This window comes from Corvus moneduloides, chromosome 15, assembly GCF_009650955.1.
Source record: "Corvus moneduloides isolate bCorMon1 chromosome 15, bCorMon1.pri, whole genome shotgun sequence".
Lineage (NCBI taxonomy): Eukaryota > Metazoa > Chordata > Aves > Passeriformes > Corvidae > Corvus > Corvus moneduloides.
The window spans coordinates 16,928,414-16,955,420 of NC_045490.1; the positions used below are offsets into that span (position 1 = coordinate 16,928,414).

Below are 27,007 nucleotides of genomic sequence, written 5' to 3' on the forward strand. Positions count from 1 at the left end.
GTCTCGAGGTCATTTGCCACAGTCATCGCCGAGGAAATAGCCAACCCAAGAGCAGGATTTCGGCAATAATCCGTGCATCTGGAGTGGATTTTAAGCAGGGGAAATCGGAACGACCTGGGAAATAGGACGGTCTCAGATGTCGGAGCAAGGCGGAGGGGCGTTTTCTGAGTCAAGCTGAGGTCTAAAAGATGCTGCCTCCAGCCCATTCCTGAAGGCTCCCAGCAGGAGAGGTCGTGAACTGGGGGAAAACAGCTGCCGTGGTTCGAGACCAGCTCACCTGGGTCCTGGATAACAATACGCTGCTGTTTTAGCTAAACAGCCGGAAAGTAATTTATTCAAAGCGTTCGCACTGGGGGGGAAGGGAGAGGGAACCAAAACAAAAGGAACAACCCAGCTTTAAATAAATCTCGTTTTGAAGTAGAAGGTAAACAGAGGCACTGCTCATTCAGCCGGTGGCCACACTTTGAATACGGCTGTATGGACAGTTAAATCTCTATGGTTTGACCTCGGAAGAGAGAAATCGAGCCGGTAATCTCTGCTTTCCAGGCTTTGCGGTGGGAAAGCTTCGAATCCTTCTACAGATCGGCCGCCTGGTGCCGCTGCTGACCGCGGAAGCTCCGCGCAGCTCCCAGCTCCGCCGCCCCCGCGATTCGGGCGGGCGGGGCTGCACCATCTCGGGCTGCTCCGTTCGGGGGTCTGCAGGCTGTATCAGCGGCTCCCTCCAGCTCACAGGAGAGGAGATCGGGTCGCTGGAAGGGAATGAAGCTGATGAAGAGCGAGGAGCCGCTCCCGGGGCGAGCGGTGGCTCTGATCCTTCTCCTCTGCGTCCCGGGGATGAGAGCAGAACCCGCTCGGTACTCTGTGCCCGAAGAGGCGGAGAAAGGCTCTTTTGTGGCGAATATCGCTAAAGATTTGGGACTGACCGGTGAGGAATTATTGGCTCGTCAGGCTCGACTCGTTCCTGAAGGAGAAAAGCAGTATCTTCAGCTTAACCAGCACACCGGGGATTTGGTGGTGAGAGAGCAAATGGACCGGGAGGAGCTGTGTGGACAGAGCGAGCCCTGCTTGGTGCGTTTCGAGGTGCTGCTGGAGAGCCCACTGCAGTCCTTCCGAGCTGAGGTAAGACTCACCGACATAAATGATCATGCTCCTGTGTTCCTAAATAAAGAGATAGTTTTAAAGATCCCGGAACTGACAATGCCTGGGACTCGGTTTTTGTTGGAAAGCGCTCACGATCCAGATGTGGGGAACAATAGTCTTCAGCATTATAGTATCAGCTCGAACGAGTATTTCCTTGTGTATACCCGGCGGCGGAGTGACGGCAGGAGGTACGCCGAGCTGGTGTTGGATCGAGCCTTGGACCGGGAGCAGCAGGCAGAACTTGCTTTCAGCATCACGGCTGTGGATGGTGGGACTCCACCGCGGTCTGGCACAGCCTTAATCCGCGTGGTAGTCCTGGATATAAATGACAACATCCCGGTATTTACCCAGAGTCTGTATAAAGTCTCCATAATGGAAAATAGCTCACAGGATGCCATAGTGGTGGTAGTGTCTGCTAGTGATTTAGACTCAGGCACAAACGGGGAAATAGTCTATTCCATAGTTCAAAATTCAGAGGAAAATTTCGAAACGTTTAAAATAAACCCAGAGACAGGTCAGATTCGACTCAAAAAGCCTTTGGATTATGAAGAAACAAAGCTGTACGAGGTAGATGTCCAGGCCACAGATGGAGGGGGCCTGTCCACGCATTGCAAGGTGGAGGTGCAAGTGAAGGACGTGAACGATAATGCCCCCGAGGTGATCATCACCTCGTTCACCAGCACCCTCTCCGAAGCCGCCTCTCTGAACACCGTGGTGGCCCTCTTCAATGTGCGGGACCGAGATTCGGGGGACAATGGCAGGACGACCTGCGAGCTGACAGGGGAGCAACCCTTCAGGATCACGCTGCTGGCAGCCGACGCGTACGCGCTGGTGACATCAGAGACACTGGACCGGGAGCAGGTGGAGGAATACAACGTGACAGTGCGAGCCCGCGACGAGGGCTCTCCCACCCTCTCGGTGTCCAAGACCCTGTTCGTTCGGCTCTTGGATGTGAACGACAATGCACCCACCTTCACCCAGTCCATTTACACCATGGGGATGAGCGAAAACGAGCCCGCGGGGAGGAGCCTGGGCCGCCTCAGTGCCACGGACCTTGACGCGGGAGAAAACGCCCGCGTGAGATACGCGCTAGTGCTGCCACCAACAGGCACCCTCGCCGCGGCATCATTTGTGTCAGTGGACGCGGAGAGTGGAACCGTCCGGAGTTTGCGCCCGCTGGACTACGAGAAGGTGCGCGCCTTCGAGGTGACAGTGCGCGCAGCCGACGGCGGCTCCCCGCCGCTCAGCGCCCAGGCCGTGCTACGCGTAGTCGTGCGGGACGAGAACGATAACGCGCCCGTGCTGCTGCACCCGGCCCCCGACAGCAGCGCGGCCGGAGAGCTGGTGCCGCGCTGGGCGCCCTCCGGCTACCTGGTGGCCAAGGTGGTGGCGGTGGACGCGGACGCGGGGCAGAACGCGTGGTTGTCCTACGAGCTGGCCAAGGCGACGGAGCCGGGGCTGTTCCGCGTGGGGCTGCACAGCGGCGAGGTGCGCACGGCGCGGGCCGTGACAGAGAGGGACGCGGCCCGGCAGAGGCTCATTGTGCTGGTGCGGGACCGCGGGCAGCCGCCGCGCTCCGCCACTGCCACCCTCGCCGTGGCACTGGTGGACGATTTCTCCGATGCCTTCCACCAGCTTGGCCACGATCCTGCAAGCGGAGAGCAGCCGCAGGTGGCCGAGGAGGAAATGCTCACTACTTACCTCATTGCCTCCCTGTGCTGCATCTCGTCCCTTTTTCTCTTGTCCGTCCTCGTCTTGACGGCGAACACGCTCTGCAAAGCTCGTGTCCGGGCAGAACTTTCTCCTCCCTCCCCCAGTTGCTACGCTGACGGAGACTTCGCCAGCGACGGCGTGGGCGTGGGCGGCACGGGCACTCTGTCGCCGGCTTACCGCTACGAAATGTGTCTGACCAGCGGCTCGGGAAGTAGCGAAATCCGGTTCCTGAAGCCCGTCCTGCCCAGCCCGCATAGCAATGCTGAGGCGGGGCTGGACAAGGACGAGGAGCCGCTATACCACTCGCAGACCGCCTGCGACAGGGAAGCCCAACCAGGGAGCGCAGCCACTCCTTTCAGCTGCCAGACTGGCCAGTAGGCGTGCGCATCCACGCCTGAGTCGTGCTGGGATCCACCTCCCTTCCCCGTCTTCAACCTGAGATTTCCCAGTAGCTGTAGTGCCGTTCCCTGCTGTTTTTAGGTGTACTGTCCCTGCGGGGGTTCCAGGCCGCTTTCTCCTGCCGGGGAAGGCGGCTCAGTCCCTCCGAGTTCAGCCTCCGTTTCATGCTGCCCTGGAAAACTCATGGTTCCGCTCTTGCCGCCGAGCTTCTCGAAGGGCTCATACTCGCCTCTCTCTAGACGAGAACGCGCTCCTGACCGCGGGTTAGTGCCAGAGAGCGGCGAGGACGGACGCGGAGCAGCTGCCGGGGATGCTCTGATGCGAGAACTCCACGCAGGGCTACTGCCGATCCTGCCCAGCACTTCTCTCTCGGGAGGATGGGAGCGCCTTCTACCGCAAGAGCCCCCGCGTGTGCGCGCGGATCCGCGGGCCGGGGCGAGCGGCAGCGCGGGCTGCGGGCGGCGGCGGGCGCAGTCGCAGCGCGCACCGCTGGGTGGTGCTCTCGGCCAAGGCGGCGCCGAGCGGCTGCGGCAGCGGAGGCGGCCGAGCCCGGACCAGCCCAGCCCAGCCCAGCCCAGCCCAGCGCAGCGCAGCTCAGAACAGCCGAGCTCAGCCCAGCCCAGCTCAGAACAGCTCAGCGCAGCCCAGCCCAGCTCAGACCAGCTCAGACCAGCACAGCTCAGAACAGCTCAGCGCAGCCCAGCCCAGCCCAGCGCAGCTCAGAACAGCTCAGAACAGCTCAGACCAGCACAGCTCAGCCCAGCGGAGCCGGGAGGAGGTGAGAGCGGCTGCGGCGGCGAGCGCTGCCCCGTATCACCCGCTGCCGGGACACCCCGGCTGCGTTCCGAGCCGCCGGCGGAATCGGAGCCAGCGACGGAAGGCGCCCGCCCCCCACTTCGCCGCTTTCCGCCGGGAATCGCCCGGGAGATCCCCGAGACCGAGGCCGCCGCCGCCGCCGCCGCGCCATGGCGATCGCAAGGCAAGTGCTTTGTCTGTGTGCTTTCCTGTCCGTGCCGCCCGCTCGCGCCGAGCCCATCCGCTACTCCGTAGCCGAGGAGGCGGAAAGCGGCTCCCTGGTTGGCAAGCTGGCGGAGGACGCGGGGCTCACGCCGGAGCAGCTCTCGGCTCGCCGCGCCCGCCTGGTCTCGGAGGACGGGCGGCAGCATTTTCGCTTAGACCGCGCCTCCGGCCGCCTCGTCGTGGCGGGGAGGCTGGACCGGGAGGAGCTGTGCGGCCACTCCGGCACCTGCATGCTCCCCTTCGAGCTGCTGCTCGCCAACCCCCTGCAGTATTTTCAGGTCGAGGTGGCTCTGGAGGACATCAATGACCATTCACCCGTTTTCCCCGAGGAACGAATCACTTTCGACATCCTGGAAACGAGCGAACCGGGCTCTCGTTTCCCACTAGAGGGGGCTCAGGACCTTGATATTGGCACCAACACAGTCCAGGCATACAGCATCTATCCCGAGAACGGATACTTTAGTGTCTCCTATGGGAGTCGGATTACAGGCAAGAAGTATCTTGAACTTGTTTTGGGAAAGCCACTAGACAGAGAGGAACAGGCAGAGATGGGTTTCAGTCTCATTGCTGTAGATGGGGGCTCTCCTCCCAGAAGTGGGACAACCCAAGTGAAAATTGTCATTCTAGATGTAAATGACAATGCTCCCATCTTCACACAGGAGGAGTACATAGGGCAGGTATTAGAGAACATGCCAGAAGGCTCTGTGGTTCTGAGTGTGCTGGCAACAGATCAGGATGCTGGAGTTAATGGGGACATTTCCTATCAACTCAGACAGGCAGTGGGCCAGAGCGATTCAGCATTTGTGATTGATCCCATAACCGGTGAAATTAAACTCATAAAACCTCTGGACTTCGAGGCAGCAGAGACTCACGAGCTCAGTGTGAGGGCTAGAGATGGAGGGGGACTCTCAGCAATCTGCAAAGTGTTGGTGGAGGTGGTGGATGTGAATGACAATGCCCCGGAGCTGGCGGTCAGTTCCTTCAGCAGTCCACTCCCTGAGAACACAGCGCCCGGCACGGTGGTTGCCCTCTTTACGGTCAGGGATCGGGATTCTGGTGCCAACGGGAAGATCTCCTGTGCCCTCGAGGATCAGCTCGTCTTCTCCCTGCGGCCAGCCTTTAAGAATTACTATGAGGTGGTGACAGTGAGCGCGCTGGACCGCGAGGAGACGGCTCAGTACATCCTGACTGTCACAGCAGCAGATGCGGGGTCCCCTCCCCTCACTACCACGCAGACCTTCAGCGTGGACATCTCGGATGTCAATGACAATGCCCCTGTGTTCAACCAGACGTCATACACCATGTATGTGCGTGAGAACAACGTCCCCACGGTGTTTGTTGGAGCCGTCAGTGCTGCAGATGCTGACGTGGGGCTCAATGCCAAGGTGACCTATTCCCTGGCCCCAGTCGAACCGGCAGAGCGGCCTTCCTGCTCCTGCATCTCTGTGAACTCCGAGAACGGACACGTCTTTGTGCTGCGGCCCCTGGACTACGAGCAGTTGAGGCAGACCGAGGTCACAGTCAGTGCCTCTGACGCGGGGTCTCCTCCCCTCAGAGCCAACGTCACCCTCCGCCTTGTCGTGCTGGACGAGAATGACAATGCCCCGCTCGTGCTCTACCCAGCCCAGGACAGCAGCCCACCGTCCAGTGAGCTGGTGCCCGTGTCGGCTGAGGCGGGCTACCTCGTCACCAAAGTGGTGGCCGTGGATGCCGACTCGGGACAGAACTCGTGGCTCTCGTACCACCTGCTGAGGGCCAGCAACCCCGGGCTGTTTACGGTGAGTGCCCAAAGCGGGGAGGTGCGTCTGAGGAGGCCGGTGACAGAGAGAGACACCGTGAAGCAGAAGCTCGTTGTCCTGGTGAGAGACAACGGGAAGCCGCCACTGTCAGCCACCGCAGCTCTGAGCGCACTCGTGCTCAAGGACTTCTCAGACGCGCGCCTCCCGCCCAGCAGTGCGGCCACAGAGGATGAGGGCGGCTCCCTGACCACCTATTTAATCATTTCCTTGGTCTTTGTCTCACTCCTCTTCCTCATCTCCACCGCCGTCTGTGTCGCTCGCAAGGTGTGCAAGAGACAGGAGCTGAAGGCTGGCCATGTGCTTTATGGTGGCGACAACTTGCGGAGCGGCCTGGCCGATGCAGCCGCTGCAGGGACCCTGCCCCACGCCTATTGCTACGAGATCAGCCTCACAACGGGCTCGGGCAACAGCGAGTTCAAATTCCTCAAGCCCATCCTCCCCAGCCTGCCACCACAGCACAGCGCCGTGGGCCAGGGCCCTGATGATGAACAGGATTTCCCCTGTGTCCCTGTCAGCGCAGAGGACATGGCACCAGACAACCCTGGGACTCTCTCTGCAGGACACTTCAACACTCTTTCATTTAATTAGCACAGGGTCTGTAAAGCTGGACACTTTATGGGTGATGGTAGAAAGGGATCCAGGCTGTAGCCTGTGGCAACGGTTCCTCCAGAGCAAACCTGTCTTTCCAATTGGCATAACCAATTTCCCTCAAATACTAAGTCAGTCTTAGTCATCTCCTAATCGAAAACCACAAAGAAGCAAATAAAAGACAGTCAGATTCTCTCCCTCAGGCAATAATATATTTCACCTGTGTTACAGCCGTTTCTGATAGGCTTTAAGAATGGGGTTAGCACTCCAGCCTATGCTCTTGTCTCTCTTCCTGTCAGACCAGACCATGAACCTCTTACTCATTGCTAGAACAAAATGGCACAGTTGGGTAGACAAATCTCAGTCTTGCTGAAACGTCTCAAAGCCTTTTTCGCAGCTCAGAACAGCCAGGTAGTTCTCAATACTGGGTCACAACATTCTGCTAGCACAGGGCTTTTTCTTCCTGCAGTTCTGAATGTCTCTATCTGAGATTTGTGGGCTGTGTGTGTTATACTTTCCTCTCAGTATGTCTGTCTATTCAGCCATTGTGCATCTGCAGATGTTTCACTAGTGCTGCCCAGAGAAACAGGAGTTCCTCCCACCCAGCCATTGCAATGCAGATGGTTCCAGCTCTGTAGAGTAGAAGGCTATTTTGGCCTTATGGGTACAGGGGTATCATCTTCATCAAGGCAGAGAGGAGAAGGAAAATGCACAACAAAATCTTCCTTTGGCCTATGTGTGGGTTTGGTGTTCTGTCTCCCTCAGGTTGTCTTGGAAATACAGCAGCATTAGATTAGATGTGTTAGGGTAGGCTGTAACTGTAGAGATTTGTGAACACGTGTTCATTGTCTTTGGGTGAATGAAAATGCCACATGTCCATCAGGGATAATTTTGGGAAGTTAGAATCAAGAAGAACTTGGAAAAAGGACTTTGAGGTTTGTTTCCTCATTCTTGTTTCTGCAATCAGTGGCTTCTTGTTCACAGTAGAAAGCTGTCCCTACAGGATTTTCTCCATGTGTGTTAGAGCATGAGCATTCCCATTTTTGCCCTTTCTCCTCCTCTCTGACCTGTACTGAGCATTGTTTCCCTGTTCCTCTAAAGAAGGACAGTCACCCCATCTATAACAGTTGGTTGTTTGAATGATGTCCGTGATGCATGGAATATTCAGAAAGCCTCCCTCCCGCTGTGTTGTGCTGAAGTTACACAGTTTAACATTGTAAGCTTGGATAGCCCTGAGTTTAGAAATTGAAAAAATGTGTAAGACTGAAATAAAGAGAACATCCTCACTCCTTTTGTGGAGACAGAAGTCTTTGTAGAGTTATTCTCTTTGGGAAAGCTCTGTCAAGGTTTTTCGAAATTCTACGGTTTGTTTTTTTTTCTGACTGCGTCCCTTGACTGAAGCAAAGTTGGAAGGGCAGAGTAGCTGAGTATGGAGATGAAGCGTGCAGGGTCTTCAGTGGCATTACCATTCAGTGCTATTACCATCGCCCGATCGGTGCGCTGCTTCTCCTGCTGAGGGATGAGGCTCAGTGGTTCCGGGCTCAGTCTCGGCTTCCCGCTGCCCTGGGAAAGGCCGCGTTCCAATCTGGCCACCGGGTGTCTCGGAATGCTTGGAGCCGCGGGCCGGGGCGAGCGGCAGCGCGGGCTGCGGGCGGCGGCGGGCGCAGTCCCAGCGCGCACCGCTGGGTGGTGCTCTCGGCCAAGGCGGCGCCGAGCGGCTGCGGCAGCGGAGGCGGCCGAGCCCGGACCAGCCCAGCCCAGCGCAGCCCAGCCCAGCCCAGCTCAGAACAGCTCAGAACAGCTCAGAACAGCACAGCTCAGCCCAGCGGAGCCGGGAGGAGGTGAGAGCGGCTGCGGCGGCGAGCGCTGCCCCGTATCACCCGCTGCCGGGACACCCCGGCTGCGTTCCGAGCCGCCGGCGGAATCGGAGCCAGCGGCGGAAGGCGCCCGCCCCCCACTTCGCCGCTTTCCGCCGGGAATCGCCCGGGAGATCCCCGAGACCGAGGCCGCCGCCGCCGCCGCGCCATGGCGATCGCAAGGCAAGTGCTTTGTCTGTGTGCTTTCCTGTCCGTGCCGCCCGCTCGCGCCGAGCCCATCCGCTACTCCGTAGCCGAGGAGGCGGAAAGCGGCTCCCTGGTTGGCAAGCTGGCGGAGGACGCGGGGCTCACGCCGGAGCAGCTCTCGGCTCGCCGCGCCCGCCTGGTCTCGGAGGACGGGCGGCAGCATTTTCGCTTAGACCGCGCCTCCGGCCGCCTCGTCGTGGCGGGGAGGCTGGACCGGGAGGAGCTGTGCGGCCACTCCGGCACCTGCATGCTCCCCTTCGAGCTGCTGCTCGCCAACCCCCTGCAGTTCTTTCGGGTGGAGGTGGCTCTGAAAGACATCAATGACCATTCACCCGTTTTCCCCGAGGAACAAGTCATCTTTAGGATTCCCGAAACAAGCGACCGGGGTTCGCGTTTCCCACTGGAGGGTGCTCGGGATCTCGATATTGGCAGCAATAATATCCAGACATACAGCATCTCTCCCGAGAACGGATATTTTAGTCTCTCCTTTGGCAGTCGGAGTGAAGATGACAAATATATTGAACTGGTCTTGGAAAAGCCACTAGACAGAGAGGAACAGGCAGAGATGGGTTTCAGTCTCATTGCTGTAGATGGGGGCTCTCCTCCCAGAAGTGGGACCACCCAAGTGAAAATTGTCATTCTAGATGCAAATGACAATGCTCCCATCTTCACACAAGAGTTGTACATTGGACAGATATTAGAGAACATGCCAGAAGGTTCTGTGGTTCTGAGTGTGCTGGCAACAGATCAGGATGCCGGAGTTAATGGGGACATTTCCTATCAACTCAGCCAGGCAGTGGGCCAGAGCAACTCAGCGTTTGTGATTGATCCCATAACTGGTGAAATTAAACTCACAAAGCCTCTGGACTTCGAGGATTCAGAGCATCATGAATTCCGTGTGAGGGCCACAGATGGTGGGGGGCTCTCAGCAATCTGCAAAGTGTTGGTGGAGGTGGTGGATGTGAATGACAATGCCCCAGAGCTGGCGGTCAGTTCCTTCAGCAGTCCCCTCCCTGAGAACACAGCGCCCGGCACGGTGGTTGCCCTCTTTACGGTCAGGGATCGGGATTCTGGAGCCAACGGGAAGATCTCCTGTGCCCTCGAGGATCAGCTCTTCTTCTCCCTGCGGCCAGCCTATAAGAATTACTATGAGGTGGTGACAGTGAGCGCGCTGGACCGCGAGGAGATGGCTCAGTACATCCTGACTGTCACAGCAGCAGATGCGGGGTCCCCTCCCCTCACTACCACGCAGACCTTCAGCGTGGACATCTCGGATGTCAATGACAATGCCCCTGTGTTCAACCAGACGTCATACACCATGTATGTGCGTGAGAACAACGTCCCCACGGTGTTTGTTGGAGCCGTCAGTGCTGCAGATGCTGACGTGGGGCTCAATGCCAAGGTGACCTATTCCCTGGCCCCAGTCGAAACGGCAGAGCGGCCTTCCTGCTCCTGCATCTCTGTGAACTCCGAGAACGGACACGTCTTTGTGCTGCGGCCCCTGGACTACGAGCAGTTGAGGCAGACCGAGGTCACAGTCAGTGCCTCTGACGCGGGGTCTCCTCCCCTCAGAGCCAACGTCACCCTCCGCCTTGTCGTGCTGGACGAGAATGACAATGCCCCGCTCGTGCTCTACCCAGCCCAGGACAGCAGCCCACCGTCCAGTGAGCTGGTGCCCGTGTCGGCTGAGGCGGGCTACCTCGTCACCAAAGTGGTGGCCGTGGATGCTGACTCGGGACAGAACTCGTGGCTCTCGTACCACCTGCTGAGGGCCAGCGACCCCGGGCTGTTTACGGTGAGTGCCCAAAGCGGGGAGGTGCGTCTGAGGAGGCCGGTGACAGAGAGAGACACCGTGAAGCAGAAGCTCGTTGTCCTGGTGAGAGACAACGGGAAGCCCCCGCTGTCAGCCACCGCAGCTCTGAGCGCACTCGTGCTCAAGGACTTCTCAGACGCGCGCCTCCCGCCCAGCAGTGCGGCCACAGAGGATGAGGGCGGCTCCCTGACCACCTATTTAATCATTTCCTTGGTCTTTGTCTCACTCCTGTTCCTCATCTCCACTGCCGTCTTTGTCGCTCGCAAGGTGTGCAAGAGACAGGAGCTGAAGGCTGGCCATGTGCTTTATGGTGGCGACAACTTGCGGAGCGGCCTGGCCGATGCAGCCGCTGCAGGGACCCTGCCCCACGCCTATTGCTACGAGATCAGCCTCACAACGGGCTCGGGCAACAGCGAGTTCAAATTCCTCAAGCCCATCCTCCCCAGCCTGCCACCACAGCACAGCGCCGTGGGCCAGGGCCCTGATGATGAACAGGATTTCCCCTGTGTCCCTGTCAGCGCAGAGGACATGGCACCAGACAACCCTGGGACTCTCTCTGCAGGACACTTCAACACTCTTTCATTTAATTAGCACAGGGTCTGTAAAGCTGGACACTTTATGGGTGATGGTAGAAAGGGATCCAGGCTGTAGCCTGTGGCAACGGTTCCTCCAGAGCAAACCTGTCTTTCCAATTGGCATATCCAATTTCCCTCAAATACTAAGTCAGTCTTAGTCATCTCCTAATCGAAAACCACAAAGAAGCAAATAAAAGACAGTCAGATTCTCTCCCTCAGACAATAATATATTTCACCTGTGTTACAGCCGTTTCTGATAGGCTTTAAGAATGGGGTTAGCACTCCAGCCTATGCTCTTGTCTCTCTTCCTGTCAGACCAGACCATGAACCTCTTACTCATTGCTAGAACAAAATGGCACAGTTGGGTAGACAAATCTCAGTCTTGCTGAAACGTCTCAAAGCCTTTTTCGCAGCTCAGAACAGCCAGGTAGTTCTCAATACTGGGTCACAACATTCTGCTAGCACAGGGCTTTTTCTTCCTGCAGTTCTGAATGTCTCTATCTGAGATTTGTGGGCTGTGTGTGTTACACTTTCCTCTCAGTATGTCTGTCTGTTCAGCCATTGTGCATCTGCAGATGTTTCACTAGTGCTGCCCAGAGAAACAGGAGTTCCTCCCACCCAGCCATTGCAATGCAGATGGTTCCAGCTCTGTAGAGTAGAAGGCTATTTTGGCCTTATGGGTACAGGGGTATCATCTTCATCAAGGCAGAGAGGAGAAGGAAAATGCACAACAAAATCTTCCTTTGGCCTATGTGTGGGTTTGGTGTTCTGTCTCCCTCAGGTTGTCTTGGAAATACAGCAGCATTAGGTTAGATGTGTTAGGGTAGGCTGTAATTGTAGAGATTTGTGAACACGTGTTCATTGTCTTTGGGTGAATGAAAATGCCACATGTCCATCAGGGATAATTTTGGGAAGTTAGAATCAAGAAGAACTTGGAAAAAGGACTTTGAGGTTTGTTTCCTCATTCTTGTTTCTGCAATCAGTGGCTTCTTGTTCACAGTAGAAAGCTGTCCCTACAGGATTTTCTCCATGTGTGTTAGAGCATGAGCATTCCCATTTTTGCCCTTTCTCCTCCTCTCTGACCTGTACTGAGCATTGTTTCCCTGTTCCTCTAAAGAAGGACAGTCACCCCATCTATAACAGTTGGTTGTTTGAATGATGTCCGTGATGCATGGAATATTCAGAAAGCCTCCCTCCCGCTGTGTTGTGCTGAAGTTACACAGTTTAACATTGTAAGCTTGGATAGCCCTGAGTTTAGAAATTGAAAAAAATGTGTGAGACTGAAATAAAGAGAACATCCTCACTCCTTTTGTGGAGACAGAAGTCTTTGTAGAGTTATTCTCTTTGGGAAAGCTCTGTTAAGGTTTTTCGAAATTCTACGGTTTGTTTTTTTTTCTGACTGCGTCCCTTGACTGAAGCAAAGTTGGAAGGGCAGAGTAGCTGAGTATGGAGATGAAGCGTGCAGGGTCTTCAGTGGCATTACCATTCAGTGCTATTACCATCGCCCGATCGGTGCGCTGCTTCTCCTGCTGAGGGATGAGGCTCAGTGGTTCCGGGCTCAGTCTCGGCTTCCCGCTGCCCTGGGAAAGGCCGCGTTCCAATCTGGCCACCGGGTGTCTCGGAATGCTTGGAGCCGCGGGCCGGGGCGAGCGGCAGCGCGGGCTGCGGGCGGCGGCGGGCGCAGTCCCAGCGCGCACCGCTGGGTGGTGCTCTCGGCCAAGGCGGCGCCGAGCGGCTGCGGCAGCGGAGGCGGCCGAGCCCGGACCAGCTCAGACCAGCCCAGCGCAGCCCAGCCCAGCCCAGCGCAGCTCAGAACAGCTCAGAACAGCTCAGACCAGCCCAGCCCAGCTCAGACCAGCTCAGACCAGCACAGCTCAGAACAGCTCAGAACAGCTCAGACCAGCACAGCTCAGCCCAGCGGAGCCGGGAGGAGGTGAGAGCGGCTGCGGCGGCGAGCGCTGCCCCGTATCACCCGCTGCCGGGACACCCCGGCTGCGTTCCGAGCCGCCGGCGGAATCGGAGCCAGCGGCGGAAGGCGCCCGCCCCCCACTTCGCCGCTTTCCGCCGGGAATCGCCCGGGAGATCCCCGAGACCGAGGCGGCCGCCGCCGCCGCGCCATGGCGATCGCAAGGCAAGTGCTTTGTCTGTGTGCTTTCCTGTCCGTGCCGCCCGCTCGCGCCGAGCCCATCCGCTACTCCGTAGCCGAGGAGGCGGAAAGCGGCTCCCTGGTTGGCAAGCTGGCGGAGGACGCGGGGCTCACGCCGGAGCAGCTCTCGGCTCGCCGCGCCCGCCTGGTCTCGGAGGACGGGCGGCAGCATTTTCGCTTAGACCGCGCCTCCGGCCGCCTCGTCGTGGCGGGGAGGCTGGACCGGGAGGAGCTGTGCGGCCACTCCGGCACCTGCATGCTCCCCTTCGAGCTGCTGCTCGCCAACCCCCTGCAGTTCTTTCGGGTGGAGGTGGCTCTGGAAGACATCAATGACCATTCACCCGTTTTCCCCGAGGAACAAGTCATCTTTAGGATTCCCGAAACAAGCGACCGGGGTTCGCGTTTCCCACTGGAGGGTGCTCGGGATCTCGATATTGGCAGCAATAATATCCAGACATACAGCATCTCTCCCGAGAACGGATACTTTAGTCTCTCCTTTGGCAGTCGGAGTGAAGATGACAAATATATTGAACTGGTCTTGGAAAAGCCACTAGACAGAGAGGAACAGGCAGAGATGGGTTTCAGTCTCATTGCTGTAGATGGGGGCTCTCCTCCCAGAAGTGGGACCACCCAAGTGAAAATTGTCATTCTAGATGCAAATGACAATGCTCCCATCTTCACACAAGAGTTGTACATTGGACAGGTATTAGAGAACATGCCAGAAGGTTCTGTGGTTCTGAGTGTGCTGGCAACAGATCAGGATGCCGGAGTTAATGGGGACATTTCCTATCAACTCAGCCAGGCAGTGGGCCAGAGCAACTCAGCGTTTGTGATTGATCCCATAACTGGTGAAATTAAACTCACAAAGCCTCTGGACTTCGAGGATTCAGAGCATCATGAATTCCGTGTGAGGGCCACAGATGGTGGGGGGCTCTCAGCAATCTGCAAAGTGTTGGTGGAGGTGGTGGATGTGAATGACAATGCCCCGGAGCTGGCGGTCAGTTCCTTCAGCAGTCCCCTCCCTGAGAACACAGCGCCCGGCACGGTGGTTGCCCTCTTTACGGTCAGGGACCGGGATTCTGGTGCCAACGGGAAGATCTCCTGTGCCCTCGAGGATCAGCTCTTCTTCTCCCTGCGGCCAGCCTTTAAGAATTACTATGAGGTGGTGACAGTGAGCGCGCTGGACCGCGAGGAGACGGCTCAGTACATCCTGACTGTCACAGCAGCAGATGCGGGGTCCCCTCCCCTCACTACCACGCAGACCTTCAGCGTGGACATCTCGGATGTCAATGACAATGCCCCTGTGTTCAACCAGACGTCATACACCATGTATGTGCGTGAGAACAACGTCCCCACGGTGTTTGTTGGAGCCGTCAGTGCTGCAGATGCTGACGTGGGGCTCAATGCCAAGGTGACCTATTCCCTGGCCCCAGTCGAAACGGCAGAGCGGCCTTCCTGCTCCTGCATCTCTGTGAACTCCGAGAACGGACACGTCTTTGTGCTGCGGCCCCTGGACTACGAGCAGTTGAGGCAGACCGAGGTCACAGTCAGTGCCTCTGACGCGGGGTCTCCTCCCCTCAGAGCCAACGTCACCCTCCGCCTTGTCGTGCTGGACGAGAATGACAATGCCCCGCTCGTGCTCTACCCAGCCCAGGACAGCAGCCCACCGTCCAGTGAGCTGGTGCCCGTGTCGGCTGAGGCGGGCTACCTCGTCACCAAAGTGGTGGCCGTGGATGCCGACTCGGGACAGAACTCGTGGCTCTCGTACCACCTGCTGAGGGCCAGCGACCCCGGGCTGTTTACGGTGAGTGCCCAAAGCGGGGAGGTGCGTCTGAGGAGGCCGGTGACAGAGAGAGACACCGTGAAGCAGAAGCTCGTTGTCCTGGTGAGAGACAACGGGAAGCCCCCGCTGTCAGCCACCGCAGCTCTGAGCGCACTCGTGCTCAAGGACTTCTCAGACGCGCGCCTCCCGCCCAGCAGTGCGGCCACAGAGGATGAGGGCGGCTCCCTGACCACCTATTTAATCATTTCCTTGGTCTTTGTCTCACTCCTGTTCCTCATCTCCACCGCCGTCTTTGTCGCTCGCAAGGTGTGCAAGAGACAGGAGCTGAAGGCTGGCCATGTGCTTTATGGTGGCGACAACTTGCGGAGCGGCCTGGCCGATGCAGCCGCTGCAGGGACCCTGCCCCACGCCTATTGCTACGAGATCAGCCTCACAACGGGCTCGGGCAACAGCGAGTTCAAATTCCTCAAGCCCATCCTCCCCAGCCTGCCACCACAGCACAGCGCCGTGGGCCAGGGCCCTGATGATGAACAGGATTTCCCCTGTGTCCCTGTCAGCGCAGAGGACATGGCACCAGACAACCCTGGGACTCTCTCTGCAGGACACTTCAACACTCTTTCATTTAATTAGCACAGGGTCTGTAAAGCTGGACACTTTATGGGTGATGGTAGAAAGGGATCCAGGCTGTAGCCTGTGGCAACGGTTCCTCCAGAGCAAACCTGTCTTTCCAATTGGCATATCCAATTTCCCTCAAATACTAAGTCAGTCTTAGTCATCTCCTAATCGAAAACCACAAAGAAGCAAATAAAAGACAGTCAGATTCTCTCCCTCAGACAATAATATATTTCACCTGTGTTACAGCCGTTTCTGATAGGCTTTAAGAATGGGGTTAGCACTCCAGCCTATGCTCTTGTCTCTCTTCCTGTCAGACCAGACCATGAACCTCTTACTCATTGCTAGAACAAAATGGCACAGTTGGGTAGACAAATCTCAGTCTTGCTGAAACGTCTCAAAGCCTTTTTCGCAGCTCAGAACAGCCAGGTAGTTCTCAATACTGGGTCACAACATTCTGCTAGCACAGGGCTTTTTCTTCCTGCAGTTCTGAATGTCTCTATCTGAGATTTGTGGGCTGTGTGTGTTATACTTTCCTCTCAGTATGTCTGTCTGTTCAGCCATTGTGCATCTGCAGATGTTTCACTAGTGCTGCCCAGAGAAACAGGAGTTCCTCCCACCCAGCCATTGCAATGCAGATGGTTCCAGCTCTGTAGAGTAGAAGGCTATTTTGGCCTTATGGGTACAGGGGTATCATCTTCATCAAGGCAGAGAGGAGAAGGAAAATGCACAACAAAATCTTCCTTTGGCCTATGTGTGGGTTTGGTGTTCTGTCTCCCTCAGGTTGTCTTGGAAATACAGCAGCATTAGGTTAGATGTGTTAGGGTAGGCTGTAATTGTAGAGATTTGTGAACACGTGTTCATTGTCTTTGGGTGAATGAAAATGCCACATGTCCATCAGGGATAATTTTGGGAAGTTAGAATCAAGAAGAACTTGGAAAAAGGACTTTGAGGTTTGTTTCCTCATTCTTGTTTCTGCAATCAGTGGCTTCTTGTTCACAGTAGAAAGCTGTCCCTACAGGATTTTCTCCATGTGTGTTAGAGCATGAGCATTCCCATTTTTGCCCTTTCTCCTCCTCTCTGACCTGTACTGAGCATTGTTTCCCTGTTCCTCTAAAGAAGGACAGTCACCCCATCTATAACAGTTGGTTGTTTGAATGATGTCCGTGATGCATGGAATATTCAGAAAGCCTCCCTCCCGCTGTGTTGTGCTGAAGTTACACAGTTTAACATTGTAAGCTTGGATAGCCCTGAGTTTAGAAATTGAAAAAATGTGTGAGACTGAAATAAAGAGAACATCCTCACTCCTTTTGTGGAGACAGAAGTCTTTGTAGAGTTATTCTCTTTGGGAAAGCTCTGTTAAGGTTTTTCGAAATTCTACGGTTTGTTTTTTTTTTCTGACTGCGTCCCTTGACTGAAGCAAAGTTGGAAGGGCAGAGTAGCTGAGTATGGAGATGAAGCGTGCAGGGTCTTCAGTGGCATTACCATTCAGTGCTATTACCATCGCCCGATCGGTGCGCTGCTTCTCCTGCTGAGGGATGAGGCTCAGTGGTTCCGGGCTCAGTCTCGGCTTCCCGCTGCCCTGGGAAAGGCCGCGTTCCAATCTGGCCACCGGGTGTCTCGGAATGCTTGGAGCCGCGGGCCGGGGCGAGCGGCAGCGCGGGCTGCGGGCGGCGGCGGGCGCAGTCCCAGCGCGCACCGCTGGGTGGTGCTCTCGGCCAAGGCGGCGCCGAGCGGCTGCGGCAGCGGAGGCGGCCGAGCCCGGACCAGCCCAGCCCAGCCCAGCGCAGCCCAGCGCAGCGCAGCGCAGCTCAGAACAGCTCAGAACAGCACAGCTCAGCCCAGCGGAGCCGGGAGAAGGTGAGAGCGGCTGTGGCGGCGAGCGCTGCCCCGTATCACCCGCTGCCGGGACACCCCGGCTGCGTTCCGAGCCGCCGGCGGAATCGGAGCCAGCGGCGGAAGGCGCCCGCCCCCCACTTCGCCGCTTTCCGCCGGGAATCGCCCGGGAGATCCCCGAGACCGAGGCCGCCGCCGCCGCCGCGCCATGGCGATCGCAAGGCAAGTGCTTTGTCTGTGTGCTTTCCTGTCCGTGCCGCCCGCTCGCGCCGAGCCCATCCGCTACTCCGTAGCCGAGGAGGCGGAAAGCGGCTCCCTGGTTGGCAAGCTGGCGGAGGACGCGGGGCTCACGCCGGAGCAGCTCTCGGCTCGCCGCGCCCGCCTGGTCTCGGAGGACGGGCGGCAGCATTTTCGCTTAGACCGCGCCTCCGGCCGCCTCGTCGTGGCGGGGAGGCTGGACCGGGAGGAGCTGTGCGGCCACTCCGGCACCTGCATGCTCCCCTTCGAGCTGCTGCTCGCCAACCCCCTGCAGTTCTTTCGGGTCGAGGTGGCTCTGGAAGACATCAATGACCATTCACCGGTCTTTCCCGAGGAACGAGTCACTTTCCAGATCCCGGAAACGAGCGAGCCGGGCTCTCGTTTCCCGCTGGAGGCGGCTCGGGACCTTGATATTGGCAGCAACACAGTCCATGCATACAGTATCTTTCCCGAGAACGAGTACTTTAGTGTCTCCTATGGGAGTCGGAATAATGGAGACAAATATGTTGAACTTGTTTTGGAAAAGCCACTAGACAGAGAGGAACAGGCAGAGATGGGTTTTAGTCTCATTGCTGTAGATGGGGGCTCTCCCCCTAGAAGTGGGACCATCGAGATTTCTATTATCATTCTAGATGTAAACGACAATGCTCCCATCTTCACACAAGAGCGTTACATAGGGAAGGTTCTGGAAAACATGCCAGAAGGCTCTGTGGTTCTGACTGTGCTGGCAACAGATCAGGATGCTGGAGTTAATGGGGACATTTCCTATCAACTCAGACAGGCAATGGGCCAGAGCGACTCAGCGTTTGTGATTGATCCCATAACCGGAGAAATTAAACTCACAAAACCTCTGGACTTTGAGGCAGCAGAAACTCACGAGCTCAGTGTGAGGGCCACAGATGGAGGGGGACTCTCAGCAATCTGCAAAGTGTTGGTGGAGGTGGTGGATGTGAATGACAATGCCCCGGAGCTGGCGGTCAGTTCCTTCAGCAGTCCCCTCCCCGAGAACACAGCGCCCGGCACGGTGGTTGCCCTCTTTACGGTCAGGGATCGGGATTCTGGTGCCAACGGGAAGATCTCCTGTGCTCTCGAGGATCAGCTCTTCTTCTCCCTGCGGCCAGCCTATAAGAATTACTATGAGGTGGTGACAGTGAGCGCGCTGGACCGCGAGGAGACGGCTCAGTACATCCTGACTGTCACAGCAGCAGATGCGGGGTCCCCTCCCCTCACTACCACGCAGACCTTCAGCGTGGACATCTCGGATGTCAATGACAATGCCCCTGTGTTCAACCAGACGTCATACACCATGTATGTGCGTGAGAACAACGTCCCCACGGTGTTTGTTGGAGCCGTCAGTGCTGCAGATGCTGACGTGGGGCTCAATGCCAAGGTGACCTATTCCCTGGCCCCAGTCGAACCGGCAGAGCGGCCTTCCTGCTCCTGCATCTCTGTGAACTCCGAGAACGGACACGTCTTTGTGCTGCGGCCCCTGGACTACGAGCAGTTGAGGCAGACCGAGGTCACAGTCAGTGCCTCTGACGCGGGGTCTCCTCCCCTCAGAGCCAACGTCACCCTCCGCCTTGTCGTGCTGGACGAGAATGACAATGCCCCGCTCGTGCTCTACCCAGCCCAGGACAGCAGCCCACCGTCCAGTGAGCTGGTGCCCGTGTCGGCTGAGGCGGGCTACCTCGTCACCAAAGTGGTGGCCGTGGATGCCGACTCGGGACAGAACTCGTGGCTCTCGTACCACCTGCTGAGGGCCAGCGACCCCGGGCTGTTTACGGTGAGTGCCCAAAGCGGGGAGGTGCGTCTGAGGAGGCCGGTGACAGAGAGAGACACCGTGAAGCAGAAGCTCGTTGTCCTGGTGAGAGACAACGGGAAGCCCCCGCTGTCAGCCACCGCAGCTCTGAGCGCACTCGTGCTCAAGGACTTCTCAGACGCGCGCCTCCCGCCCAGCAGTGCGGCCACAGAGGATGAGGACGGCTCCCTGACCACCTATTTAATCATTTCCTTGGTCTTTGTCTCACTCCTCTTCCTCATCTCCACCGCCGTCTTTGTCGCTCGCAAGGTGTGCAAGAGACAGGAGCTGAAGGCTGGCCATGTGCTTTATGGTGGCGACAACTTGCGGAGCGGCCTGGCCGATGCAGCCGCTGCAGGGACCCTGCCCCACGCCTATTGCTACGAGATCAGCCTCACAACGGGCTCGGGCAACAGCGAGTTCAAATTCCTCAAGCCCATCCTCCCCAGCCTGCCACCACAGCACAGCGCCGTGGGCCAGGGCCCTGATGATGAACAGGATTTCCCCTGTGTTCCTGTGAGCACAGAGGACACGGCACCAGACAATCCTGGGACTCTCTCTGCAGGACACTTCAACACTCTTTCCTTCAACTAGCACAGGGTCTGCACAGCCAGGGGCTTCATGGCTCATGGGAGGAGGGGATCCAGGCTGCAGCCTGTGGCAACGGTTCCTGCAGAGTAAATCTGTGTTTTCAATTGGCGTAAGCAATTTCCCTCAAATTCTAAGTCAGAATAAAAGTTTTCTGCCACTCCAAATACATAAACAAACAAAAGAAATTCAGGTCCTCTCACTGAGGCAATAGTATGTTTCAGCTCTGTATGGTCATTTCTGTTTGGCTTTAAGAATGCAGTTAGCATTCCAGCTATGCTCTTTTCTCTCTTGCTGTCCAACAAGACAGCGGAGCGTTTATTCTGTCTTGTGACACAAGGACACAGCTGGGCTGACAGATCTCCTCCTTCATAAAATATAGAAAACCCCTTTCCCAGCTCAGGAAAGCCAAGATATTGAGACTACTGTGTCACAACGTCATGTGAGGAGTGGCCTCTTTCGTCCCGGGGTTCTGGATTCTTTTGTCTGAGATGCCTGGGATCTCTGTGCTTTGGTTTCTTGTCACTATGTCAGCCTATATAGCCACTGTGTGTTTGCATATGATTCACCAGTGCTGCCTGCCGAATGATGGAGTTGCTCCCATCCAACCTTTGCAATGCTGGCAATTGCATCTCAACTGGCAAGAAAGGTATTCTGACCCTTTGAATACAGGAGTCTCATCTTCTCCAGGGCTGGGAAGAGCAGTAAAATGTACAACAAAATATTCTTTTTGCCCTATGAAGCAGTGCTTGGTGTTCTGTCTCGTTGTAATACAGAAATATAGCAGCACAAACCCCGTTGGGTATACTGTAACTGTACAAGGTTTTGAAAACATGTCCATTTTCTTTGGGTACATTTCATGAAAACTCCATTAAGTCCTTCAGAGAGCGTTTTCTGAAGGGTAGAATCAACACGAAATGGTAAAAAGGAGATTGATTTTGGTCTTCTTATTGTTCCTATATACAGTGGTTTCTTGTTGGGAGTATAAAGCTGTCCCCACATAATTTTCTGCATTTGTCTTAGAGCATTTGCATTCTCCTTTTTGCCCCTTCTCCTGCTACTCTCTGAACTGTGTTTGAGCATCGTCTTTCCTACTCTGCTTAAGGACTGCCACCCCATGTATAATAACTGATGACTTGAATGATGTCTGTTAGGCACAGAACATTCAGAAAGCCTCACACTGTTGTTGTGCTGAAGTTATAAAGTTTAACATTGTAAACTTGAATACCCCTGAGTGTAAAACTGAAATAAAGAGAACACCTGAATGCCTTGTGTGGAGACAGTCTTTGTATTTTCCTTTGGCCTAGGTAGTGGGTGAGTGGGCACATATCTCCAGTTTCAAGATGCAGCTGATATAGCATTCAGGAAAACTGGGAGGATGATGGAATTTCTATCAGGCCTCTATGGTTCTTTTGAGCACTGACCTTCTGGCTGAGATGGAGTCCAGTAATAGGCCAGGTCAGGGGAAACTGGGCCCTACCTCAACAGAGGCCCTGGGTGTGCAAATGCCTCTGCAAAGCTGTGATGTAGGGGAGTGGCCTTCTCAAATCTTCTAACAGCTGCATCTGCAGATGGCAGCAGTTACGAGGTGTTTGTAACACTTCAGGTGTAAGAATTTTGGAAAAGAATGGCACAAAACCAGGGAGTACTGCCCTTGGGAAGTATTTTTTGGGAGTGCCTGGAGGTGGGAATTTGGTCAGTAAAAGCTGCTACTAGGGAGAGGCTTTGCTATCATGAAATGCAGAAGACTGCAGCAGGATTACTTCCACAAGGCCCAGATGAACAGGTAAGTCTTGGGGAAGGAATGGTGTAGTGATGCTGACCAGAAGACTGATGTACATCGAGGATGAAGTGATCCATAATCCAGTTAATCTGGGAAGGCACAGGCCACTGCTGTGCTGTGTTCTGCTCCACAAATACATTGGTGGAAGGTTATATTCATCTCCCTGTAACCAAGAAACCTGCAGGCAGGTCCCCCTTGCCACTGATGAGAAAGCCACCTGCAAGCAAGAAGTCTGCATGCAAACTTCTTTTACTAGAACTCTAAAAATTATGAATAAAACTGGTTTATTTTATGAAAGTCCTATAATGCCTTGACTGAGTGGAACAGGGGCACTCTTCCTTTCCTGGGACCAGGATCTGCTTGGCATTCTGTGTGTGGCTGAATTCCTGTGTGAAGTTACTTTTACTACATGTTCTCCACATCTAAAGGGATGCAGGATTACCTGCACTAATCTCTTCCACTAGTGTGTGTTATAAAAGAGAGTTGGTGTGTCTGACTGAGATCACTAGGGACCATCACCTTCTGTTGTTAAACTTCTGGGGTTTGGGTCATTCCGGATTGAGACCTCAAGTGTGCGATGCAGTTTATAAACAGATTATTTATTATGGCTTTTACCTTATGGGAGGGGGAGGAAGTTTCCTGTCTTAAAGGGCCTGTACACACTGCTGAGCTCTCTCAAGAAGCTCACTGGAGGTGCCCTTTAGGAAGGATTAAGTCCTTAGTCCAGTCCTCCTTACAAGAGGAAATGCTTTTCTGGACCTGCTGGTCATCAATACATGTGAGCTAATCAGATATATCAAGATTGGAGGCAGCCTGAGCTGCCATGATCATGCACTGGTCAAGTTCACAGTCCTGAGAGATATGGATCAGGCAAAGAGTAAAGTCAGGACCCTGAATTTTAGGAAAGCAAACTTCCAGCTCTTAAAGGATTTAGTGAATGGGACCCTTCAGAGGAAAGTGTCCCGAGAAACAAGGGAGCAGAGCAGACCTGGCAGGTCTTTAGGGATGCTTTCCATACAGTGCATGATCTCTTGAGCCCATGTGTAGGAAATCAGGAAAAGAAGTGAACAGACCAGCATGGCTGAGGCAAGACTTGCTGGTCAAACTAAGGGGCAAGAAAGAAATGTGCAGCAGTGGGAGTAGGGACAGATGTCCTGGGAAGAGTATAGGGATGTTGTCTGGTTGTGTAGGGGTAGGGGCAGGTAGGCCAAGGCATGGCTGGAGCTGAACTCTACAAGGAAGGCAAAGAACAGCAAGAAGGGCTTCTACAGGTAAGTCAGACTGAAGAAGAAGGTAAAAAAACCCTGTACATCTCCTGATGAGCACAACTGACAAACTGATAAAAAGCGAACAGTGAGAAGGCTGAGGTAGCCATATCTTTGTCTCAATCATCATTGACAAGGTCTCTTCCCACACCTATCAAATGGATGGAGCTCAAGGCAGGGACTGGGGAAAAAACATCCCTCCCACTATAAGAGAACATCAGGTTCGAGACCGCCTGAGGAACCTGAACATAGAAAAGTCAGTTGGTGGCTTCTGCTGTCGCATGGGATTTGGAAATCTACGGTTGCTAATGGAATTCCAATATTAAGACACATTGGCAGAAAAGGTGAGGGGAATAAAAAGGTCATCCAACCGTGACTGCTGAAAAAAGCTAGGCAATTAGTGGGGGAAATTGTGCTTTTGAACTAATGGAATATGACTAGTAATACTTCTGCTTGTTAAGAGAATTTTAAATTGTATCACCATTACAAAAACATCTTCCTGTGCGGCAGAAATAGCACAAGGATGCCTCTGCCTGCTTACCGGTCTTGATCAGCTTCTCAAAGGACTGGAGAAAAGCAGAAGCAGGAGGTCTCCGCTGGACGGGGCCTGATGGCTCCGTGGCTCTCTGCGGTCCCCGTGGGCAAGGCGGGATGGGCATTGCTCGGCAGCGCTCGGTGCCTGCAGTGCCGGCAGGAGGCTGCGGGCGCCGCTGTTGACCGAGAGGAGCGAGAGGAAGCTCGGAACGCTGCAGCCCCGCCCGCTGCAGACCGGATCGCTTGCCCCCTCCCTCTCTGACTCGGCAGACGCCGGATTGCGATCGTCCCCGCGCTGCGGAACCGTGCTGCATCAAGGAGGCGGCGACCAGGAGCTGTGACTCGGAGAAAGAATTGGACCAACAGCCGGAGCCGAAGCGGGTATCATATCTGCGGTCGGCGGTGGGAATTGACCGTGGTGTTTCGGTGCCGGCGGTGCCGCGGCGGAGATGTGCGCGGCGGGGAGGCGCTGGGGCCGGCGGCAGCGAGCTCTGCTCTGGGCCGTCCTGCTGGCAGCGTGGGAGGCGGCGTGGGGGCAGCTGCGCTACTCGGTGCCCGAGGAGATGCCCAAGGGCTCGTTCGTGGGCGACGTGGCCAAGGACCTGGGGCTGCAGCTGCCGGCGCTCCGAGACCGCGATGCCCACGTTTTTGACACAGGTAGGAGACGCTACTTCTTTTTGGACTCAGACAACGGCCACTTATCTGTGATGGAGCAGGTGGACAGAGAAGAGATATGTGCAGCTGTTGCTAAATGCGTTCTACATTTTGAAATTCTTGTAAAACATCCGATGAAACTTTACAAAGGGGAAGTTGAAATACTCGATATTAATGATAACTCTCCCAGTTTCCCAGAAAGCAGCAGTGTCTTAGAAATCAGCGAGAATACTGCACCAGGTACACGCTTCCCGTTAGAGAAAGCTCATGATCCCGACATAGGAGCGAACTCTTTACAGAATTATGAATGTAGTGAGAGCAGCTATTTCACCCTGGACGTGAAAAACGGAGATGATGGTGTGAAATATCCGGAATTAATACTGATGAAATCTTTGGATCGGGAACAGCAGGCTGCTCATAATTTAATCCTGACAGCCACAGACAACGGGAGTCCGGTAAAATCGGGATCGACAACAATTAAAATTATTGTGATAGATGGAAATGACAATGCTCCAGAATTTACTCAGTCTGTGTATAAGGTGACCGTGAGAGAAGACGTGGCCGTGGGAAGTCGGGTGTTACAGGTGACAGCAACTGACAGAGACGAGGGGCCAAATGCCGAGGTGAAATACTCGTTCTTTAAAATCCCGGAGAAGTTTGACAAGACTTTTAAGATGGATCCGGAAAGCGGAGAAATTGAGATAATAGAGAAGTTGAATTTCGAAGAGCACGAGTTTTACGAACTGATGGTGCAAGCACGGGATGGGGGAGGACTCTCTTCCCACAGTAAGGTATTCATCAAGGTCTCTGATGTAAACAACTACGTTCCCGAGATTGTCATTATGTCTGTGTTCAGTCCGGTTCCAGAAGATACACCGCTGGGGACAGTAGTAGCAATATTCAGTGTCCAAGACAGAGACTCTGGGGCGAACGGCGAGGTGCAGTGCAGCATACCCGAAGGCCTCCCGTTTTGGTTGGAGAAGTCGTTCGACAATTACTATAGCATGGTGACTGCTGAGCTGCTGGACCGGGAGCAGGTGTCGGAGTACAACGTGACGGTGCGGGCGGCCGACGGCGGGTCGCCGGCGCTGCAGAGCAGCGCGGTGCTGGCGCTGCGGGTGCTGGACGTGAACGACAACGCGCCGGTGTTCGCGCAGGAGCGCTACAGCGCGCGGCTGGCGGAGAACAACGCGGCGGGCGCGCTGGTGCTGACGGTGCGCGCGACGGACGCGGACTGGGGGCAGAACGCGCGCGTGCGGTACCGGCTGTGGGAGGGGCGGGTGCGGGGCGCGCCGCTGTCGTCGTACGTGTCGGTGCAGGCGGAGACGGGCGCGCTGTACGCGCTGCGCTCCTTCGACTACGAGGAGGTGCGCGAGCTGGAGCTGTGGGTGCGTGCGGAGGACGGCGGCGCGCCGGCGCTGAGCAGCAACGTGTCGGTGCGGCTGCTGATCGTGGACGAGAACGACAACGCGCCGCAGGTGCTCTACCCGCCCGCGGCTCCGCCTGCGGCATCGGGCAAGGGGGGCTGGTCGGGCGTGGAGCTGGCGCCGCGCTCGTCGGAGCCCGGCGCGCTGGTGGCCAAGGTGGTGGCGGTGGACGCGGACGCGGGGCAGAACGCGTGGCTGTCGTACGAGCTGGCCAAGGCGACGGAGCCGGGGCTGTTCCGCGTGGGGCTGCACAGCGGCGAGGTGCGCACGGCGCGCTTCCCGCTGGCCCGCGACGCGGCGCGCCAGAGCCTGGTGGTGGTGGTGAAGGACCACGGGCGGCCGGCGCTGTCGGCCACGGCCACGCTGAGCGTGCTGCTGGCCGAGAGCGTGGCCGAGCTGCTGGCCGAGCTGGGCAGCGCGGCCGAGGCGGCGGCGCCGGGCGAGCCGGCCGGCAGCCTGACGCGCTGGCTCGTGCTGGCCGTGGCCGCCGTGTCCTGCCTGTTCGTCGCCTTCCTGCTGCTGCTGCTGGCGCTGCGCCTGCGCCGCTGGCGCCGCGAGCAGCTGCTGGCGGCCGACAGCGGCGTCTTGCGCGGCGTGCCGGTCTCGCACTTCGTGGGCATCGACGGCGTGCGCGCCTTCCTGCAGTCCTACTCGCACGAGGTGTCGCTCACGGCCGACTCGCGCAAGAGCCAGCTGCGCTTCTCGGGCGGCAGCTGCTGCGACACCCTGCCGGCCCGGCAACCAGACGAAGCTTCGGGTGATCTTGTCCCTTCAGGAGATCAAGTTTCCGAAAGCGTTGGGCACATTGCCTTTCAGGTACGTTAATTTTTAAACTTTATTTAGTGGACGCCGTGTTTAGGTTCCTTCGGATAGCCATAGACTTTTCACAGTGCATGGTTCACAGTCTTGGAAACCAAGTTTTAAGATAGTCACCTGCTCATGAATGTCATCTCCTGAATGCATGCTGAATCTGCCTTGTGCGTTTTATGTGCCATGTTCTCTACCACTTGCCAGAGCTCTTTTTATCTCACTTTCCCCAAGGCTGGAAGGTTCTGTTGTATGTGCAACTTCACAAGGAAAACTCATTCTCTTTGTCTTCTTCTGACCGTTCTTTGAAATTGTTTAAATACTTGCTAGTACCCGGTACCCAGCACTTCATCGTAATCCCCTGTATCAACTCTCAAATTCCGGTAGAATTCGGGGATCTTGTAGC

The 27,007-nt window shown here is 56.0% G+C and overlaps 4 protein-coding genes and 1 pseudogene across 4 annotated transcripts; all 5 read left to right on the top strand.

The window, feature by feature from the left end:
* The first annotated feature begins 56 nt into the window (after positions 1 to 56).
* Positions 57 to 26,200, top strand: LOC116451475 (annotated as a pseudogene).
* On the top strand, positions 4,042 to 7,008 carry LOC116451474 (protocadherin beta-15-like). Its single transcript, XM_032124984.1, has one exon. It carries the CDS (start codon positions 4,218 to 4,220, stop codon positions 6,657 to 6,659), a length of 2,442 nt encoding a protein of 813 aa, XP_031980875.1. The 5' UTR covers positions 4,042 to 4,217; the 3' UTR covers positions 6,660 to 7,008.
* On the top strand, positions 8,658 to 11,687 carry LOC116451471 (protocadherin beta-15-like). Its single transcript, XM_032124981.1, has one exon. The coding sequence runs from the start codon at positions 8,685 to 8,687 to the stop codon at positions 11,124 to 11,126; it is 2,442 nt and encodes an 813-aa protein (XP_031980872.1). The 5' UTR covers positions 8,658 to 8,684; the 3' UTR covers positions 11,127 to 11,687.
* LOC116451472 (protocadherin beta-15-like) lies at positions 13,191 to 16,018 on the top strand. The gene has a single exon (XM_032124982.1). It carries the CDS (start codon positions 13,228 to 13,230, stop codon positions 15,667 to 15,669), a length of 2,442 nt encoding a protein of 813 aa, XP_031980873.1. The 5' UTR covers positions 13,191 to 13,227; the 3' UTR covers positions 15,670 to 16,018.
* Positions 16,954 to 21,399, top strand: LOC116451473 (protocadherin beta-15-like). Its single transcript, XM_032124983.1, has one exon. The coding sequence runs from the start codon at positions 17,696 to 17,698 to the stop codon at positions 20,135 to 20,137; it is 2,442 nt and encodes an 813-aa protein (XP_031980874.1). The 5' UTR covers positions 16,954 to 17,695; the 3' UTR covers positions 20,138 to 21,399.
* Positions 26,201 to 27,007: the final 807 nt, after the last annotated feature.